This window comes from Odocoileus virginianus, chromosome 17 (assembly GCF_023699985.2).
Source record: "Odocoileus virginianus isolate 20LAN1187 ecotype Illinois chromosome 17, Ovbor_1.2, whole genome shotgun sequence".
In the NCBI taxonomy this organism is placed as follows: domain Eukaryota; kingdom Metazoa; phylum Chordata; class Mammalia; order Artiodactyla; family Cervidae; genus Odocoileus; species Odocoileus virginianus.
In genome coordinates, this window is record NC_069690.1 from 45,760,350 (window position 1) to 45,781,770 (window position 21,421).

Genomic DNA, 21,421 nt, shown 5'->3' on the forward strand with positions numbered 1-21,421 from the left:
CCCCGAGCCCCTCCTGACCTCGCAGCCCCCCTCCAAGACCCAGGACCCACCCTTCCAGGGGCAAAGGGCCAGGCCCCGGGCCTCCCTGGGATGGGGTCCCTGGCCAGATGGGGAGGACAGAGCTGGAGTCCGGTTACAGCCTGCGGGCCAGATCCCAGGAAGGTTCCTCTCCCCTCCAGCCTCCTGTGGATTCCTTCCAGAGCCCCCACAGCCTGCAGCCCCTCGAGGGACCTCCCCAGGCTGTTCTCTGAGGAACTCCCTCAGTGTCTCCCCACCCTGCAGTCCCATTTGGAATCATCCAGATAAAGGAAAACTAGATGGACTAGGAAGGGAGCCACTTTCATCCATTACCTACTTCGCACTTTGCATAAATGATTTCATTTTGAATTCTCTGACGTCTGTGGGCATTCAGAGGCAGTGGGGCCAGGCTGCCTGGGCTTGAATCCGGATCCTCCACTTCCCAGCTGTGTGACCTGGTGCAGGTTACGCAGCCTCTCTGTGCCTCTGTGCCTCCTATAAAAGATGGAGAAGGTGAGAAAAGCACTTGCTTCAGTGGGCTTTTGTAGCATCCACTGGGGAATGTGGTTGAGGCGCTAAGATCAATGGCTGAGTGGAAGCTGTAAGAACCATCCCACCTTAGGGGAAATGGAAGCTCAGAGAGGTGAAGTAACTTGTCCTGGGGCACACAGCTGGGAAATGGCAGATTCTAGGATTTGAACTTTGAACTGTCTAACCCCAAAGTCTGTGCTCCTTTCTTGGCATCAAAGTGCTCCAGACTGGACAGCCGGCCACCTGAGGGCAATGCCTGCTTCTGCCACTTCTTAGTTATGTGATTCCAAGCAGCTCACGTAATCTGTCTGAGCCTCTGTTTCTTCATGTGTATAAATATAGAGTCTAATTCTTTCTTTACCCAAAATAGGAGAGTTGTAAGGTTCAGAGGAGAGATGCACGTGCAATGGGTAAGTCCTGGACAAAGTGGAGAGGGGAGTCTGGTTTGTGGCTTTGACCCCATCTCCTCCACCAGCCTGCAACACCCTGGCTCCCTGTTCTGGAAGATGAGATGCCTGTTTAATTAACAGCATGTGTGCCGCCTCCAGGCTTCAGGCTTCAGAGCTGAGACCCATGGCCCCTCCTCGGGGAACCTTGGGCATCTTTGGAACCAGCCAGCATATACACTGTTCTTACCGTCCATTCCCATTTCAGCCCCAAGCCTGCTGCACTAGACCATGTCAATAATTCAGTGGGCAAGGAGCTCTGACCCTATGTGCTTGAAATGTCGTTCTCCAAGAAATTATATTAACCCTCCAGAGACACCAGCAGGCCATGGGGACTGAGTAGACTGACTGGCCAGTTGAAATGGCAATGGATCCTCCTGTGATGGGCCGCAGCCTGTAAGACCACGAGAAAGTGAAAGTCCCTCAGTCGTGTCCAACTCTTTGTGACCCCATGGACTCTAGCCTGCCAGGCTCCTCTGTCCATGGAATTCTCCAGGCCAGAAAACTGGAGCGAGTTGCCATTTCCTTCTCCAGGGGATCTTTCCAACCCAGGGATTGAACCCTGGTCTCCTGCATTCATTGCAGGCGGATTCTTTACCCTCTGAGCCACCAGGGAAGCTCTTAGATCATGAGACTGTTTGCCAAGGAGAACTCTTTGGGGACTTCCCTGGTGGTCCAGTGGCTAAGACTCCACACTCCCAATGCAGGGGGCCCGGCGGGGTTCAATCCCTGGTCAAGGAACTAGATCCCATGTGCTGCAATGAAAATCGAAGATCCCCCCTGCCGCAGCTAAGATTTGGTGCAGCCAAGTAAATAAATATTTTTAAAAAGAGAGAGAGAGAACTCTTTGGGGAACGAGAAGCTCCTGATTCCTATTTCCATGCACAGACTCCATGGAAAACTTGGCCCCTGGGGGTGGGGAAGACAAAGCAGGTGGGCGAAGGTTACAGAGCCAGAGAGCAGGTGGGGGAAGCCTGGAGAAACTTCTAGGAACCTATCTAAGTGTCTTTCCTTTGCCTTGGAGAAAAATGACTTGAAACCCCACTAGACAAGAGTGTGGCTAATTGGCATGTAAGTTGGGGGTTAAAGAGCGGAAGGAAGAATCTGATTGTTTTTTTAAGTTACTGAGAAAGTGAGAATGTCACTGTGGGCAGAGAGAAATAATTTTTTTTTCTGGAGTGTGTCTTTCTTTCTACTACAGACCGTAGTGGGCCACTGAGACTTGCAAAAAAAGATTGCTTTTAATCCACCTTCCTTTTTGCAAGCAGCAGTAGAAGGGCCTTTAAATCAAATGCAATCAGCAAACTTGTCTCTTGCACTTATTCCCCGCTTCACTCCCTGGAATTTGGCACTTGATGGTTTCTGGATCTGACTTAAGGCTTTTTTCAAATCCGAGACTTGGGGAATTTTGTTAACAGTGCAATAAAATAACTTCATAGTGTTATAGGAGGCACATTAAAGAAAGTGTGTGTGTGCTGCTCTCTTTCCTTAAAAAAAAAATACAGACAATGTTTCTTTAAAAGACTCCATCTGCAAATCCCATTAGATGTGCATATAAGGTTTCTGATGATTAATAGTTGCCTGCTCGGGTTTTGGTTGGAGGGGATCGTGTGTGTGCTGGTTAACCCCTCCCTCTCCTCTCTCACATTTCACTTCAGAAATTTGTCACTCTCTCCCCACCGCAGGATTTAAAAGTGTGTCTCAGCAGCCCTGGACCAGCTCTTTGCAGGCATTTGCTGCGGGCTCCAGGACAAGCCCTCGTCAGCCGGTGCGTCTGGGCTGGGACAGTGAAAATGTTTAGTGTCATCGGCGACAAATACATGTATAGGGGACCCCACTAGGCAGGCTGGTGGGTCAGGGGGAACAGGAAGCCAGGAGCCAAGTCCAACATAGGTGTGGGCACACGTATGCGTGGCCACCCACACGTGTGCGTACTCTGAGGAGCAACTTTCGTTTTGGTTTTTGTTTTGGTTCTTGTTTTGGTTCCTGGGGCAAATTTTCTATTGAACACTTTTGCCCTCCTGTTTAAAAAAAAAAAAATTTTTTTTTTTTTGCATTTTTAACAATTTGAATATAAAAAGTGTAAGAATCCAACCTTTGAAAGGATTGAGGCAGGCAGCAGACAGCAGATGGATCCAGCGGCCAGCAGCTGCATGAGGGGTCCCCATCCCCCGGCACCCGTCTGGGGCTGCCTTCGAAACCCCCACTCGGAAGGCACTGGGGCCTCAGGGCTCCCCCACTACCCGCCAACCCCATTCTCCTTCCACCAGAAACCAGACTTCCCAGCAACAGCGACAGCTGCGTACCCCGACTTCTCAGCCTCCTGCCTGGCGGCCACCCCACACAGCCTGCCCCGGGAGGAGCGAGGCTTCACTGAGCAGCACCCCGCCTTCCCACAGTCCCCCGACTGGCACTTCCCTGTCTCGGAGGCCCGGCGTAGGCTCAACCCAGGCCCCGCGGGGGGCTCCAAGGAGATAGGGGCCAGCAGCCCCGGCCTGGTGGACACCACAGGAGGCCCAGGCGAGGACTATGAGGTCCTTGGGAGCACTGCCAACGAGATGGAGAAGAAGACAACCAGACAGAAAAAGGAGAATTCAGGTAGGTGGCTGAGGAAGAGCTGACAGTTCCTTTACTGTGTGACCTTGAGGAAGTTGCTTGCCCTCTCTGAGCCTAGGTAGCCTGATGTGAATGGGGGATAATATGATCTAACCTCCCCAAAGGCAGGAGACTCAAACCAGTTACCTTTGGGGCTATTTCTGCTCAGAGTTCTAGGATTCTCTGGTGATGGGGGTTATGTCTGTCTCCTCACCTCTGCTGGGTTCCAGGAAGGATGTGCTGGAAAGAGAATGAAACAGGATCCACAGATTTGGAGGGCAGGTGGGATGGAGCCTCCGGGTACAGGTTGGCAAAGGCTGGAGGGGGCTTTTCTGAACTGGACTATGTCTGGGTCACACTTCTCCCCGGTATGCCCCAGCTGGTTCCAAATGGCCCCGAGAGCCCCAGGGCTGACTCCCCAGGAGAGTTAGCTTACTCCCCAAGGCTCAGAGGGCTAGGACCAAGGCTGGGACCCTGGGCAGTCAAACAGAACCAGGACTCTGTGTCTCTGGGAGTCTAGAGGCAGCAAAGCAGACATAGGGCAGGGATGCAAGAGGCAAATGCTGCGGTTTGAGGAATGCACTGCCCAGCTGGGCTGTGTGCACAGGCCGAGGGGCAGCACAAGCTGCTAAGGTCTGGGTGATCTCCCAAAGGCCACTCCTCAGAGGAGCCCTCCCGGGGCGTCACCAATCTTGGGGAGAGTCAGAGAGGCAGGCAGCAGAGGGTAAGCACTGGTGGAGTATCAGAGGATGGAGCTGACCTGCTTGTTCAGACCCCAGTTAATGTCCATCTCCTCCTGGTAGTGGGGACTGTTATTTCCTCATCTCCCCATGGGACCGCCCAGCTTCTCACCACCCATTCACCTTTTGTCTGATTCCCCGTCTCTATCTCGACCAGAACAAGACAGTGCCCTTGCCTCCTGCACCCACTGCCCGACTGTGTCCTCCTAACGGCTGCCGTCAGGGCACATCTGTCTGTCTGAACCTATAGGAGAGTTTTCATGGGGCTAATGAGGGGCAGGCAGCAAATGAGAAGACCAACCAAAGAGAACACTCCCTGCTTTAGGTTACGAAGGGCTTTCAAAGTAGCCCAGATTTCCCAAGCATCTTCTGTTTGTTTTGACAGAGGCCCTGGGGCTGCAGGGATGAATAAGGTGGTCTCGCCCCCCAAACAGCTCAAACTGAGAGGGAGGGGAGGCCAGCAGATGCCACTGGCAGTGGATGTGCTATGACTGAGGGGGTTCAAGGTGCTGTAAGAAACATACGATAGTTCTGAGTCGCACAAGGTTCGAGTTTGCTCCATCAGGTCTTATCAGTGCCTCGATTCTTTACGCATGGATAAGAGACTGAAAAGCTTGAGAGGAGCGCTGCTAGCACAGAGTTAAAAGACAGTGACCCACTCATGCCAATGTACCTAGCACTTTCCTGGTTTTAGCATTCAAAGTCCAGTGCCCCCAGAACAGTTGGTCACCCTAGAAGAAAGCTCAAGCCCCAGACTTCAGACCCCAAATCCCACACCCTTCAGTAGATCCCAAACACAATCCTTATTTTGAAATATCTGGTCTGCATGCTTGAAGAAGCCCCTCAGTGTGCTCACAGCGGATGTTAAAAACCACAGTCCCTGGTGGTCCAGTGGTTAAGACCCTGTGCTTCCCCTGCAGAGGGCAAGGGTTCAATACCTGGTCAGGGAACTACAATCCCATGTGCCATGCTTCAAGACCAATAAATAAAATAATAATTTAATTGATTTAAAAACAAAGCAAAACAAAACATAGCCCTCTTGGATGCTATGAATAGAAGGGCTCTTTGAATTCTCAGCCGGTTAAACCCTGAACTGTTCCTAAGCCTGGCTGGAGATTTGCTGAGAATGGGACACTTTCTGCTTCTCCTTTCAAGGAACTCTCAGCTTCTTGGCTCTGCGCCTAGTTGAAGAGCTCGCCCCTCTACGGTGCCTGCCACTGTAACTCCTCCATCTCTGCCCACACCCACCTCGGCTGCATCCAGCCACTTTCCAGGGAGCTGTGAGCCAAGAGTACTGGGAAGGCATGGACAAAGCCAAGGGCCAGGCTTAGACAGGTCATTCCATGTTTCAGCTGGACCCAAATGCACCATCTTTCCTATTGATGAGTGGCCCGTGGATGGTGCTTCTCATGTGCCAAGCAGCTGGCCACCCCTGGGCACCCTCCTCATAGGGTCAACTTCTGGTCAGGAGAGGTTCCCACCCAGGAGGGGCCCTGAGCTCTCGTTCAAGCTCCTCTCAGAAGCAGCACTGGCAGCAGCAGTCACACAAAGCAGGGCACAGCTCGCTGGCTCTCATTCATTCTCTGGGCTTCCAGACACTCCGTGGTCAACACGGAAATCTTTATCCCCCAGTGGCTTGCATCATCCTTTGAGATTTAATTAAAGAGGCAGGAAAGATCAGCTTTGTCAGAACCTAAAGAGAAGAGAAAGCAATGGGCAGGGCTCACAACTAACTCCAGGAGTCTGGAATTCAGATCACAAGAGACAAATCCACAAAGAATCACCACCCTGGGACTTCCCTGGTGGTCCAGTGGCCAAGACTCCACACTTCCAATGCAAGGGGCTGGGGCTCGATCTCTGGTCAGGGAACTGGATCATGCCTGTCCCAACTAAGACTTGGCCCAGCCAGAATAAATATTGAAAAACAAAACAAAGAACCCCCACCCACCCTATCAATCCTGATCCACTGGTTGGACTGTCTTATTTTAAACTTTGACATCCTGTTCATTATGGACTTTTTGTAAGAATTTTGATTTTTTTAAACATTGCATTAAAATATTCTTTCTCTTCGTTACTGTGGTTATTGGCACCCCTTGTATGTTGTACTCAACGTGAGTGTCTCACCCCGGCCCCTGCTAGGCCACATCTGCAAGGTTAACCAGCACTGATCAAGAAGTGTGTTTTCCACCAAGCTTCACAATCAGGTTGCAGGTTGGCACTGCAACTTCCCACTGCTTGACGTTGGGAAAGTCCTTAATTTCTCAGAGCTTCTGTCTCCCCAGCTGTAAAATGGGACTCTAATAGTATCACCCTCCACACAGAGTCCCTGCGAAGGTTAAACGCTGTGATCCATGAGATGAACCCTGTGCCTGGCACATGAGTTCGATAAATAGTGGCTATGAATGGTATCAGGCCCGTCTTTACAGAACTAGTCTCCAGAACATAGAATGTGACAAATAACCCTTTGTTTGGGGGGACAGTGGAATTGAACATTTCAAATATGCTGTCTCAGAAATTCCTGAACCCGGGGTATAAAATGTGGAAACTTCTCAAAATCATTGTGGGTCCTGAAATCCAGTTGCCATAAATCAGGAGCCTGAAGCTCAGAGATCCACCAGAGAAGCTGGGGGAGGGAGTGAGTCGGGCCTGGCAAACGTGTCCCATGCTGGCTGGCCTGGCCAGGAAGGGTCCAGTAACAGAAAGTTACTGAAAGTTCATTTCGAAAGGAACATTCTCTGCTCCCCGGTCTCCTTCAAAGCTCTGCCAGTCCCAGCTGCTTTCCCATCACTTGCCATCACTGGAAGTGGAGCTGATTTGCTCAAGGAAATGGTCAGGAAAGCGGGGTTCCCTGGACCCCACTCTGAAACTTTCTGTTGGTTCACAGCACCAAAGCTGATTTAGGAGTCGGCTGTGATGTTAACTTGCCCTAACCACTCCCACTCCGGGGGGCCAGGGGGCGTTAAAGACCCCTGCTGGCAAGGACAGCTGCCACTCCTGTTTGCCCCTCAATCTGTCAGGGCTACCGTGGTCGTCTTTAATTTATGGGAATGAAGGATTTCACGGTGATTTCCTGACGGGGTTCAAGGGAAGGTCGCATGTGATCAGCCCGGCGGCAACAGGTGAATCTGATCGGCCGCCTGGGAGGGCCTCTGTGCCTGGGATCCCCGCTGCTGGCCGATGCTCTCGCATACTCCTTCTGTCTTCATCAGACTTGCTTTGTCCTCCCCTCCATACTCCTGAAGCTCCGACATGTGTGCCTCCCAGGGCTCCTCCTTCCCTGTTTTTTCCCCTGTAAGATCTGATGTCCACCTGCCCTGCCCAGCTACGCACACTCTCAATGTCCCCTGAGGTTGAAAAACCCTCCACAAACTGGCCTCTTTCCCACCTGATTTCCCTCTATAGCCCACCCCTCTCACTTCTATCTCCACTCAACAAGGCACCAAGCCAATTTAGTTGCCTTGCAAAGGCACCCTGCTTTTTCTCCCCACCACCCCGATTTGTTCAGTGCTTCCCCTTGCTTCCCCTTGCCTCAAACACCCTTCTCTTCCCACACTCTTCTGCTTTATTTTAACATCCAGCTTGAAAGCCATCTACCCCAAGGATCCTTCACTCCTTCCATCCTTCCTTCATGATTCCACTTAAACATGGCATCATTTCAGTGAAAGTTACAGTTTAGAAATTTCAAATGACAGTATCACTAGAACCTGAGGATGATTTTATAAATAAAGTTTGTAACTCATAAGGGAGCTCTCCTGAGATTTCTTACCATCAAACATCTAATCTTTAAAATCTGTTTTTTTCTTTATTGTGATCAAAAACACATCATGTAAGCTTGACCATCACAACCACTTTTAAGTGTGCAGTTCAGTAGCATTAACTATATACATATATATATATATCTCATTGTGCAACAGATCTCTAGAACTTTTTTTTTTTTTAGATCTCTAGAACTTTTTCATCTTATACAATGAAATTCTACATCCACTGAAAAACAGTTCCTTTTACCCTCTTCCCTGCACCGCCCCCCCCCCCCCACACACACACATCAGGCCCTGGAAATCAGTATTCTACTTTCTAAGAATTTTACTACTTTAGATACCTCATATATGTGGAATCAAGCAGCATCTGTCTTTTCACGATAGGTTTAGTTTACTTAGCCCAATGTCCTCAAGCCTTATCTGTGTTGTAGCATATGACAGAATTTCTTTATTTTTTTAAGGCTGAATAATATTATGCTGTGTGTATATCCACATTTTCTTTATTCATTCATCTGTAATGGACACTTGGGTTGCTTCCACCTCTTGATTATTATGAATGATTCTGCAATGGACGTGGATGTGCAAATCTCTTTAAGATCCTGCTGTGAATTCTTTTGGATATATACCCAGAAATAGAACTGTTGGATCATATGGTAACTATTTTAATCTTTTGAGGAACCACTATACTATTTTCCCTATGGAATGCTTTTGTTGACCATACTTTTGATGTCATATCCAAGAAATCATTGCCAAATCCATTCTCTCCATGTTTTCTTCTAGGAGTTTTCTAGTTTTAGGTCTTGCATTTTTAGGCCTTTAATGTATTTTGAATAAATTTTTATGTGTGTTGTACAGAAAAGATTCAACTTTATCCTTTTGCTTGTGGAGATCCTGTTTTCCCAGCACTGTTTGTTTAAGATTGTTCCTTCCCCATTGTGTAGCCTTGGCACCTTTATTGAAGATCATTTGGTCATTTATGTGAAGGCTTACTGGGCTCCCTATTCTGTTCCATTGATGTATGTGTCTGCTCTTATGCTAGTATCACACTGTTTTGACTACTGTTGCTTTGTAATGTGTTTTAAAATCAGGAAGCAAGAAGCCTCCAGCTTTGTTTTTCTTTCTCAAGATTGTTTTGGCTATTCAGGGTTCCTTGAGCTTTCCTATGAATTTTAATTTTTTTCTATTTTTGCAAAAAATGCCATTGGGATTTTTATAGGGATTGCGTTGAATTTGTAGATCACTTTGGGTAGTGTGGACATTTTAACAATATTGCCTTTCAAAATCCATGAACACAGGATGTCTTTCTTTTCATTTGTGTCTTTAATTTCTTTTAGCCATGTTTTATAATTTTCATTGTACAAGTCTTTTGCCTCCTTAGTTAAGTTTATTCCTAAGTATTTTATTCTTTTTGATGGTATTGTAAATGGGATTATTTTCTTAATTTCCCTTTTGAATTGTTGATTGTTCATGTATAGAAATACAACTGAGTTGTACATGTTGATTCTGTATCCTGCAACCTTGATGAATGTATTACTTCTAAAAGGCTTTTGTGGAATCTTTGGGGTTTTCCACATACAAGATTATACTATCTACAAAGAGAGATCATTTTACTTCTTCCTTTCTGACTTAGATGCCTTTAACTTCTTTTTCTTGTCTGATTGCTCTGGCTAGGACTTCCAGCATTATATCAAATGGAAATAGTAAGAATGGGCATCCTTGCCTAGTTCCTGATGTTAGAAAACTATTAAAAACTATTAAACTGTTAAAAACTATTTTAGTTTTTCACCACTGAGTATGATATTAGCTACAGGCTTTTCGTATATGGCCTTTATTATGTTGAGGTAATTTCCTTCTTTTCCTGGTTTGTTGAGTGTCCAAATATCCTTTTGTGACCTCTCTCTCCACACACACATAGCATGCCCTGTTGACAACTCCATTTTAGCATCAAACCTAAGTTGGCTTATATCCAGAGTTATAGATGCATGTAGCAGTCTTTTTCCTTAAAATGGAAGTGTCTAGATGGCTGGAATGCTATCTGATTCACCTGTGCAGTATCACCAGCACCTACTGTAACATTTGTACATAGAAGCTGAGTGTCTGGCCAATAACCTCTGCTGTAACCTGGCATTCACTCATTCATTTTCTCACATTCTGAGAGTGGCTCCACTGCCTGGCATGAGGTTTTCACCATGTGTGCTGTGCTTCTGTAAAATGCATCAGGACTTTTATAGTCTCACTCATGAAAAGGTGTGCAGAGAGCCAGACTTCAATCATAAAACCAGCGCAGGGTCAGGGTGAGTGCTGGGGTCAGAAAGATGTGTAAACATCCACATGCAGGCTGGGCTGACTCACAGGAATCCCCTACAGGGCACCGGGGTTGGGTCCAGCAAGGGGAGCTGCTGTGGCTGAGCAGTAAAGGGGACCCACCATGGTCAGGCACTCAGGGGGGATCCTGGCTGGGCAGTTAGAGGCCCCAACTGCGGCGTGAACAAGTGGCTGTGCTCGCCACTCTAGAGGAAAGCACACCTTTCTCTAATTTGCAGAGAGGTCCCTGTGGTCTTGCATCAGCTTTGTACCCATCGTGGCCTTGCTGCCTCTCTCTCCTCAGTGGAAAGCTGTAGGGAGTTAGGTGGGGGGCATCTTGGCTCGCTTGGGCTGCCATAACAAATACCATAGACTGGGTAGCTTAAACAACAGACATTTATTTTCCCACAGTTCTGGAAACTGGAAGTCAAAGATCAAGATGTTGGCAGGTTTGGTTTCTCCTGAGGCTTCTCTCTTTGACTGGCAAACAGCCGCCTTCTTGCCGTTCTTGGCGTTCTTGCCTTCTTGCCTCACTTGGTCGTTCTCTGTGTCCTCATCTCTTCTTATGAAGACACAAGTCAGATTGAATTAGGGCTCACGCTAACAGCCTTCCTGGAGAAGGGAACGGCTACTCACTCCAGTATTCTGGCCTGGAGAACCCCATGGACTGTATAGAACATGGGGTCGCAAAGAGTCGGACACGACTGAGTGAAAGTACTTAAAGTACTTTCGTACTCTGTACTTAAAAGTACAGAAAGTACTTCTGTGAAAGTACTTAACAGCCTCATTTTAACTTCATCACCTCTTGAAAGATCCTATCTCAAAACAGTCGCATTCAGAGGTACTGAGGGTTAGAATGTCAACATATTAATTGATAGAGGGGACACTATTTGGCCCATAAATAGAAGAAACAGGGACAAGATTCTAGCAGTGGTACAAATGCTCCAGTTATAAACCCCTTTGGCAGGACCTCAGAGCTTCCCTAGCCTGGGGTCCAGGGTCTGTTGGCCCCTAGAGTTTTTCCATTGCTATAGCGTGTTGCTTCTGGCCACAAGGAGATCCTGCATTTTTTTAAGTTTTTTTTTTTTTTTTATGTGGACCATTATTCAAAGTCTTTATTGAATTTGTTATAATATTGCTTTTGTTTTATGTTTTGGTCTTTTGGTCATGAGGCATGTGGGACCCTAGTGCCCTGACCAGGGATCAAACCTGCATCTCTTGCATTGGGAGGTGAAGTGTTAACCACTGGACCACCAGGGAAGTCCCGATCTGGTATTCTTATTTTTTTCCCACAAACAGAGAAGAAAAAGTGGAGACTGTTTTAGGAATGAATCCTTAGAGAAGCAGGGTGTTTGACAAAGAAGGAAAGGACGTGATAACAAAATAAATGGACAACCTCAGTAAGTGTCACCTGGGTCATGAGCATGACTCTTGAGTATCACGCCCAGTGATTGCAAAGCCACCCCCACCTCTGTCGGGGCAAGACTCGAGGCCCCTGGAGACCCCTAGAGCCAGCTTCCTCAATGCCTACTCTGCCCATTGAGTCAGGCTGCCCTGGCCTCTCCCAGCTCCCAACCCCACTCCAGCCTTTTCTATTTCATGTTTTCCCATCTTCCTCGAATTCGATGATGAAGGAACCATGTGAGCAGTGGGGCCTGGGGCCTGAAGCCTACACTTCCTTTGGTGACAGCTGAAGGTGACATCTGGAACTTATAAACACAAAGTCCAGCGCTGCCTGTGCCTTCCCCAACCATCTCAGAAGCTCACTGCAGCTCCTACCTCTCATTTCCACTGCCCCTCCCACCTCCAATTCTCTGCTACAATCCTCCATGGTCCCCACACCCCATCTCCTCACTCAGTCCATTCCACTTTCCCTCATCAGAGCCCACCCTCACTGCCTGCCCCACCACCACCAGCTGGGACTCTCAGCAAACACGACTCTAGCCCTAGGCATTCCCATCCCAGAGAACATAACCTAAATTCCCCAGCCCTGCTGCTGGGCTCCTCAAAGAAGCTGGGAGCCCTACCATGTCTCCTCAGGCCCCCATGGGAGAGGAAAAGGGTCTAGACATTGAGGTGGAACAGACAGGGACCAGAGAGAGAGGCTGGCCAGTCTGAGGAAGCCAAAGAGGTCTGGATGCAAACGCATCTGGCGAATGGTTCCATCCAGGTCTTGTCTATTTTGAGGGCTTTGACTGCTCCCTCTGAAGCTGAAAGTATCAAAACTAAGGAGCAGGGGATTTCCCCAGTGGTCCAGAGGTTAAGACTCCACGCTTCCAATGCAGGGGGTGTGGGTTCAATCCCTGATCAGGGAACTAAGATCCCACATGCTGCGCAGTGTGGTCAAATTTAAAAAAACAAAAAAACAGCTAATGGGCACATTAAAGGCCTGGTCTATAGCCCAGAAAACTATAGGCATCATTTTCAGAGGATTTGCCAAGGTCTCACTTAGGGAAGTCCCTGGGAGGCTGACCTGGACCCAGATTCAGATTGCCATCCTTGGAGTAACCACATCTCCATACTCACTGTCCCCGCAGCCCAGGGTGACCTAGCCTGGACACGTCCTGGGGGACTTTGGGCAAACCATTTAGTCTCTGGGTCTCAATTTCCTCATTTGCTCTATGGTCTAATGTGTACCTTACCTACCTCACAGAATAATTAGGAGGATCTAATAGGAAGCAGCCTAATAGCAAGAAAATAGCTTCCTCTCAAGAAAATCTGGGTTCTCAGCCCACTTCTGCCACTAACTTGCTGTATGTCTTTAGGCAAGTTTCTTACCTTAACCTGTAAGGTAAAAAGGCCACATCAGATCATCTCTAAGTCCCCTTCTAGGTCTGCTATTCCATGATTCTGTAGTACAGAGGAAAGCCCAACAGAAGTTTTTCTCTGGGGGAAAGAAACCCATTGTCAATTGTCAACTGCAATGTGCTATTTGAACATGGGGCATGTGGCCATCTATCTGGTCTTGGATAGAAATTTATGTTAAGTAGCTGTGAGAGTTGGGGAGTAGGAATACAGAACTCCAAAAAAGGCACATTCCCCAAGGTCTGTCTGAGCCTCCCTCTAGTACTGATAAAGCTGTCTGCTGACTTTAAGAAGGCTTGCCAAACCTGACAGCTATTTATGAAATAATTTACCTTGGATGGTGTAAAAGCTCATGGTAGAAACTGCAATATCACACACACACATCCTGTTTGCATTTCTCTGGGCACTCTGGACCATTCCCTCATGGTCCTGCTCCCTCTGAGGGTGTGCAGAGGATGGGGCGGGGCCATGTGGCTCCTCCATAGACACAGAGGCAGACTGCTGAACGCCAGCCTCCTCCCTCTGCTGTCGTGGAAGAGGCACCCTTTGGCCCCGAGGAAGAATCAGGACCAGGAGGACTGATATGGATCCTCACGCAGATCAATGCTAGTTACTGTGCTTGGAACCAATAGTGACAAAGATTCAAGTACAGATATGCATAAGTACTGGGAGAAGGGAAAACAGTTACAAGGCCAGACATTGAAAAGGCGTCCCTTTCGCACAGTTCTTGAGACGTGGTACCCCAAGAAGCGTCGTGATTTAGCTCTGCCTGTGCTACCTCTCCAACATCATCCCCAGTAGAACCTCTTCTGGTGGTTCTTTCAAAGGAGTCTCAGCTGAATGCCACGCACTGTGCTGTGTTAACACACATTTCCCATCTCATTTTACCTTCGAAGCAGACTTTTCATCACAGCAGGTGTGATAGCTAACTTGACATACTTCTGACGCTTTTGTCATTTCTAACATTTCTAAAAGGTTCTTACACCTGTGGGAAGCTGATGAGGGACAAAGGTCCTCCCAGTGCCACCCTGTTTAGCCAAATGTTGCCTTGAGGTTCACATACAGGTTCAGACACTGGGTTCCCAGCTTATCCTGGGGCCCCAGTGCCCAAATCAGGATAATAAGAGATGAGATAGGAGAGTGGATAGGGAGGGATTACCCTGGTTTTTGTCTCCCCCTCAACCAGTCCAAGACCAGGTACAAAGGGCTCGTCTCCCAATCTCCCCTCTTCTCCCTAGGAAGGATTATGTACAGGACTCTGTATGTGTGTGTAGGATGGGTATAACTGGGGGGGGGGGGGGGGGGGGTGTCCATAGGGCACCTATGCACACCTAAGCAGGCCTGGAAGACAGGGAGGGTGGGATGTGAGCATCAACCCAGGACAAGGCTTCTGGGAGCCCAGGAGGTGGAGATGCACAGAGCTGCCATAGTCCAGGTCCAGCCCCCAGCCAGCCAGATACAAGATGGAGAACCTGACACCAGGGCTGATGATGGCCACGGCTCTGGTCAGCTGGATCTGGATTCAAATCTCAGTTCTGCTGCCCCAAAGCTGCCTGGCCAAGTTCCCGGGCCTCTCTGAAGTTGCTTCTGCCTCTGTATACTGAGAAGGATTTAGCAAACATTTAACAAGTACCTCCTATGTGCCGGGTTCAGTAGCAAGTGAGAAAACCAGTTACATCCCTGGGGAGAGAGAGAGCTATTAATCAAATTATCACACAAATCCACATGACAAAGATAAAGGGATAATAAACACTGCCTACTCCTTCCAGTGTTATGTGGGGATGGCTAAAGCCGAGACTGCATCTTAGCACAGGGAAGACTTTAAGAAGTGACAGCTGCTATTACCCCAGGCCCTCAGATGGCATCTCAAGGAACTGAAGAATCAGAATACTATATATTCGTTTCAGCACTTTGAAGTTTTAAAAGCATTTTCCACCTACAGCAACTTGTCTAGGCTTCCCAATAACGCTGGGAGGTCGATTTTTGGATGAGGAGGCTGAAGCCCAGGGAGGTTAAGCGACTTCCTGAGAGGCTCCAGCAAGAAGATCCAGGATGAAAACCTCGGCTCAAGCCCTCCGGGTTTGACACACCCGCTGCTGTGAAAAGAAAGGACTGGGAACACTGAGCCCCCGGGCAGCAGCGGGTGGGAACCTAGCCCGGCTTCGCGGCCTCGCTCTGGGCTCGCGGGCGGGGACGTGCTCCGGGAGCGGCGTCCCTCCGCGGCGAGAGCGTGACCGCCCCTCCCTCCCTGGGCGGCGACGGCCAAGGCTAAGGACTCCTGGGGGACCCCGGCCGGGCGGCGCGTCCTTCCCCTCCAGCCCCCGCTCCGCTTCCGGAGAGGTCCTGGCAGGCAGCCCGGTCGGAGAACTCGCCCCCTTCCTTCCCGGCCCCCTGGCGCGCCCGGTGGGCGGCCCACCCGGACCCGGGGCGGACAGCCGGGCATCGCGGCTGCGGGGACCCCCGGGGGCGGCCCTCCTCCGCCTTCTCCACTTCCCCGGGACGCCAGGCTGGGGCGGGAGGCGCCCCCATCTCTGTCCCGCGCGCCTCCCCGCGCCTGAGCCGCCTCTCCCCGCCCTTCTCCCGGGCTCCCAGCGGGGGACTCGCCGACTGAAATACAAGGGACTGTGTGGAAAGCGCTAGAAAGAACCGGCAGGCTGAAGTTCCCAACGGAACGCGGAGTGGACGAGGGGGCTCTGTATCCCGACCCCGCTTGGCAATCTGGCGGATTGGTCAGCTTCCCAGTCTGTAAAACAAGGACAGTGAGTTGAAAGACTTCTAATTTTTAGAGCCCTGCGTAAAACGTGCTTCCTGGAGCCCTTTCCCGGCCACGTGGCAGCGTTGGTAGTTCATTGTATGGGTGTGTCGTCTCCTTCCTTCACGCCTCTCCACCCGCCACCGTCTCTTACCCTGCTCCGGGAGGTCACGATACAGTCCCTTCTATGTATACAGCACTTAACAGTTTGTAAAGCCCTCCTAAGTGTATTTCACTAGAACAGTGTGTGAGTCAAACTGCCTGAGTGGATTCCAGCCCCTCCACTCACTGGCCAAGTGAACAGTTTACTTCACTTCTCTGTGCTTAGTTTTCTGGTCTGGAAAATGGGTTTCGTCCTAGAACTCACCTGGCTGAATTACTGTGAGGATTAAGTGGCTGATACACCTAAAGTGCTTGGTCCCTGCACCGCTGTTAGCAGCTGCGATTGAGCCCCTGCTATGTCTAACTCAGAGCCTCCTTCATAAGTGAACTTTCCAGACTGGGCCCCTCCTGGTGTCACAGGTAGGGGCTAGGGTAGGTCTTGAAAGCCAGGAAGAAACTTAAAGCAGCACTTCTCAATTTACATGTGCACACAACTCCTAAGGTTAGTGATCATGTAAGTCACTCAGTCGTATCCCTGACTCCTTGCAACCTCATGAACTGTAGCCTACCAGGCTCTTCTGTCCATGGCATTCTCCAGACAAGGATACTGGAATGGGTTGCCATGACCTTTTCCAGGGGATCTTCCCCATCCAGGAATCAAACCTGGGTCTCCCGCATTGCAGGCAATCTTTACCATCTGAGCCACAAGGGAGGCCCTAATTCCTAAGGGGATCATGCTAAAATGCAGATTCTGATTCAGTAGATCTGAGGATGGGAGGTGGGCAGCAGGAGATCTTGCAAGTCTGGTCAGCACCCAGACTCTGCTGCTGCCACCATCCTTTGAGAAGCCAGGTCTTAGAGCAGTGGTTTGTAACCCTGACCACGTGTCTGAACCATCAGAAGCCTTGTTAAAACAGATCACTGGGTCCCACTCCCAGAGGTTTTTCATTCAGCAGGTGTGTGTGTGGTGATGCCCAAGGATTTGCATTCATAATGAGTTCCTAGATGGGGCTGATCTCCCCGAGGACAGAGAACCTCAGTTTTAAAGCATCTTGCCCCACAAGCTCCTAGCCACTACCAGTGTCAAGGTGAGGGTGGCTCAGGTGGCAGAGGTCATTCAACAGCCAAGGGCAGCTTCTTGTGCTCTGGAAATTAAAAATAGTTGTTTGAGGGGCAGGGCACTTGAGGTTGGGATCCTAAATTCTTTCCATTTCTCTTAGGGTTAAGACATTAGAAGGAATGATAAAGGGACACAGTGGGATCTCTCTCAGCATCCTTTAAAAATAAGAGCGACAGGGAAAGGCTTGCGCCTCTGCTTGAAGACAAAAGAAAGGGAACCAAGGTCCCTGCGGTTCATATCTTCCTGTTTGGGGTCCTCTCTCCCCAGACAACCAGGAGAATCGAGCGAAGCCAGAGGGCGCCAGCAAGGCCCGCAAGGAGCGGACAGCCTTCACCAAGGAGCAGCTGCGGGAGCTCGAGGCTGAGTTTGCTCATCATAACTACCTGACCCGGCTCCGCAGATATGAGATCGCGGTAAACCTGGACCTCTCCGAGCGGCAGGTGCGACATGGAGGAACCCCTCCTCTTCTGGCTATCCCTCTTTTCCTTTGCTCTCTCATCCCACCTCCCTCCCTGCCCCCTTCTCCTGGAACCTTCTCCTTTCTCCTCTCCCTCCACCCGATCCAGACATTCTGGTTGTACCTGACAGTCACCTATGGAGATTCTAACAAGGAGGATGTGTGGAGCTCACCCCTAAAGATTATTTTCACTGGTCTGGGGTGGAGTCCAGGCATCAGAATTCTTCAAAGGTCCCCCAGGTTGGGACTTCCCTGGTGGCCCAGTGGTCAAGACTTCTGCTCCCAATGCAGGTGGCCAGGTTCAATTTCTGGTCAGGGAACGAGAGCTCACATGAGGCAACTAAGACTGGTGCAGCCAAATAAATAAATATTTTTTAAAAAGTCCCCCAGGTGATTCTCGCATGCAGCCAGGGTTGACACCTCTGCTCTGCTTATCCCCAAATGTGAGTGTGCAGTGGAATCACCCAGGCCCTTGTTTAAAATGCAGATTTCAAAAAAATAAAATGCAGATTTCAGGGTTCCACAGTGTGATAGTGCAGTAATAGAGTAATAGAGGGAATCTGCATTTCTAGTAGGTTCTCCGGGTGATTTGAACATGCAACTGTTTCCTGGGCACACTCTGAGAAAAACCTCCTCACCCTTTGTTTTGGCCTTTTCTTCAGAACATTCGAGCCATACTCGTTCTCTGATGTGGAGTAAAATATAATAATAATTGATAGCAGCTTTCAGCTGAGAAAGCGATCTGCTAGAGTGCTGGATTTAGAATCAGAGGACTTAGATTCAAATCTTGCTTCTACCACTTCATAGCCCTGGGACCTCTGGATCACATCTTCTCCTAACCTGTCTGGTCTCCATTTGTAAAACTGGGTCATAACCCCACCCTGAAGGTTTACATGCAGGTAAATGCTGAAGCTCAGATGAGAAAATGCCCAGACCAGAGCTGAAAAATGCTTTCCAAATGTGCCTAAGGGAGAGGCTGGTGATTCTGTGCTCCCAGGTCCTTGGGTAATAGAAGCTTGAGGGAGGGGTGTCCACTTAAGAGGGGCGGGGCTTGTGAAGGGGTGGGGCCAATGCAAAGTGACATTTAGTACCAGTTCTTCTGCCTGTGAGGTTTTCTTTATCTGGAGAGGTAAGACAGGTCTTTGAGCAGATTGAGGAGTCTTCCCTTTGGTCTCAATACCTGGAGCCTTTGGAGGCATGGGGAGGGGCAAGCAGAGTTTGGAGCTGGGCTCCCTGGAGCTGCACCGCAGGTACCTTGAGTGTCAATATTGGTGAGGTCGTCACACCTGCCCTGAAGTTACCGGGCTCCTCTGCTTCCTTCATCAGGTCAAAGTGTGGTTCCAGAACCGAAGGATGAAGTGGAAGCGCGTGAAGGGGGGTCAGCCCATTTCCCCCCACGGGCAGGACCCCGAGGATGGGGACTCTGCCGCCTCTCCAAGTTCAGAGTGAGATTCTCCAGGGAGAAACAAAAAGAAGACTGAGAACTGACCCCCCCCTACCAACGACCCCCACTCCAACCCCACCTTAACCTTCTCCCACTCTCCCAGGGCAGCCTCTCCACACTTCGCAGTGATTCCTGGATAGAAAGCTGCCCAGGGCTCCTGGGAGCCTTGAAGTTTCTATAAAGTTCTGTCCAGCATTACTCTGTCTTTAGCAGCCCCTTCCCCAGGGCCTTCACTTCCCACAATTCTCATGGAGTCAATCATACAGCGGCCAGATCCAACCCAAGTGAATTCAGAGAATAGCTTCGGGGACACTGTTTCTTCGGGTCTAAGCTGCCACTCACGCCTCCTTCTCACAACCTTCCTCCCACACTGGCCAGACCTCCTCCAGTTCTGGACACCTGGCCTGATGGGAGAGGAGCCTTGAGACCAGCCGGTGAGTCACAAAAGCAGATGCCCCCAAAGAAAGGCAAGGAGACACATGCATACACACACACACACACACACACACACACACCCCCTAGACCACCTCTCTTTTCTGGGTTTTGTTCTGAGGCTTTGGGGGACCTCAGTTGTCCCAAAACCCCAGGGAAAATCAATGTGAGGAAGTCTGAAGACAGAAACTTAGCTGCTACAAATCAGAAGCCATCCATGGATCCAAATTGGCTGGCTCCGTGGGCAAGTTCATGAGCACTGGCTGGAAGCAGTCAGGAGAGCAGCTTGGCATAGGTCTCTGTGGGCCCCACACAGGCCTTTCATGCTGGCTTGACTAGGTGGGTGAGAAGGGACCCAGGACAGCACCTGCTTCTTCAAATCAATTCAGGGACATACCTGGGATTGTTGAGCCGGACCCCAAATCACTGGAATAGCTATTCCTTTTAAATCTGTAATTTCTGGATGGAAAAACTATCCAGATGCTCACATTATTGATGTGAGGGCTGGAGAGGGTCCCTGTGTTCCAAGGATGGAGCAGCCATACTAGGGCTGCTTACTGGGTGAGGGCCTAGAAATGTGGGACCCTGGCCTGGTTTCTTTCTCCAGCTGCAGGGTCTTGTGCTTTCAAAGAACTCTGGCTGCAAAAGGACCAAGAAAATGTCCTACTTTCTCCATGCGATGCATCTGAGGCCCTCCGAAGTGTGCATTCCACAAATGCTGTTATGATATGAGAAGCTGCCACATTTATGTGTGGACTGCCCAACCCCCACCCCAGGACTGTTGGCCCAGCAACCTGGGGCTACTGACACCTTGAGAGAGGCCCCTGCCTGCCTCAGTGCTCTGTCCCCCAACACCAGCTGGTGTTGCAGAGGGAGGTCAGCAAGAGTTTGAGTTCTTGTATGTAGATGTAATCATTCATGTGTAAAAAAAATACAAAAACAAAAAACCCACCTCCCTATCTTGAAAGGACAGACTCTGTGGAAAATGATTGCCAAGTGAGATGGCTGGTTAGAGCATGTGTAATTTTTTCTAAAGTATACTTCATCTATTTTCTTTAGATTACATCAAGTTAACTGTGTAAAATCAATTCACTTACTAAGAAAAATCTTCGAGAAATAAAATCAATAAAAAGAAAAAAAAAGAGCAGAGTTTCCAGGTCTTTTTTCCTGGAAGAGCTAAGAACCACATGTCTGTATGTAGTCCTCTGATACTCACGTGATCATCAGCCAGACAAGATCTAGAAACAAAAAAACAGAAATCCTCTAAACCAAGGTATCCCTTGGTTCTTCAAAACGTAGGGGTGCAAATATAATGGATGGTTTTTTAAAAAGTCTTGTCTTCCTTGCAACTGTTTTGTCTTCATTTCCCATTGAAAAATTTTAGCTTTCAGTTTCCCTAACCTGTGGCTTATCAAATAGACAAAGGTCCGTAAACAAAAGGTGAACTCCTTTGTTAATAAAGGAAACTTGACCATAAAACTAACCATACCTAATTTTTAAATCCAACGTTTGGAGGTTTTTGTTTTTCAGGGTGCAACAGTATACACCAACAGTAATAAAAATGACACAAGAAAAAGTGTCCTCAATTCTGTGTCTTTTTAATTATAAGGGATTTGTCTCACCAAGATGTCAGCAATGGACAAAATAGGCCTGGCTGGACAGAGAGGAGGCAGGGAGCTCGGAGGAGAGCCCTGGCCAGGATTTGGCTCTGAGGCTGTCTGGGCCTGGTGTGGGCGGCCACCAGAAATGACATCATCAGGAGCTGGCGGAAGAAAGCTGACCCACCAAAATCAAGGTGCCAAAGGGAAGGTTCAGGTTCAAAGCCAAGCAAAGCAGACACCCCAGGCATTCCAACACCCGCTGCTCACTCAATTCCTGTGGCTTCAGAGGACATCAGCCTCTCTCTTGGTTTTCTTG

The 21,421-nt window shown here is 49.2% G+C and overlaps 1 protein-coding gene across 2 annotated transcripts; it reads left to right on the forward strand.

The window, feature by feature from the left end:
- The first annotated feature begins 2,670 nt into the window (after positions 1 to 2,670).
- On the forward strand, positions 2,671 to 21,090 carry MEOX1 (mesenchyme homeobox 1). Of its 2 annotated transcripts, XM_020888971.2 has the most exons (3): positions 2,671 to 3,593; positions 17,439 to 17,611; positions 18,955 to 21,090. In XM_020888971.2, exons 1-3 carry the CDS (start codon positions 3,125 to 3,127, stop codon positions 19,075 to 19,077), a joined length of 765 nt encoding a protein of 254 aa, XP_020744630.2. In that variant the 5' UTR covers positions 2,671 to 3,124; the 3' UTR covers positions 19,078 to 21,090. The 2 variants fall into 2 exon arrangements, with proteins under 2 accessions (XP_020744630.2, XP_020744631.2); XM_020888972.2 differs by lacking the exon at positions 17,439 to 17,611.
- The last annotated feature ends 331 nt before the right edge of the window (positions 21,091 to 21,421 follow it).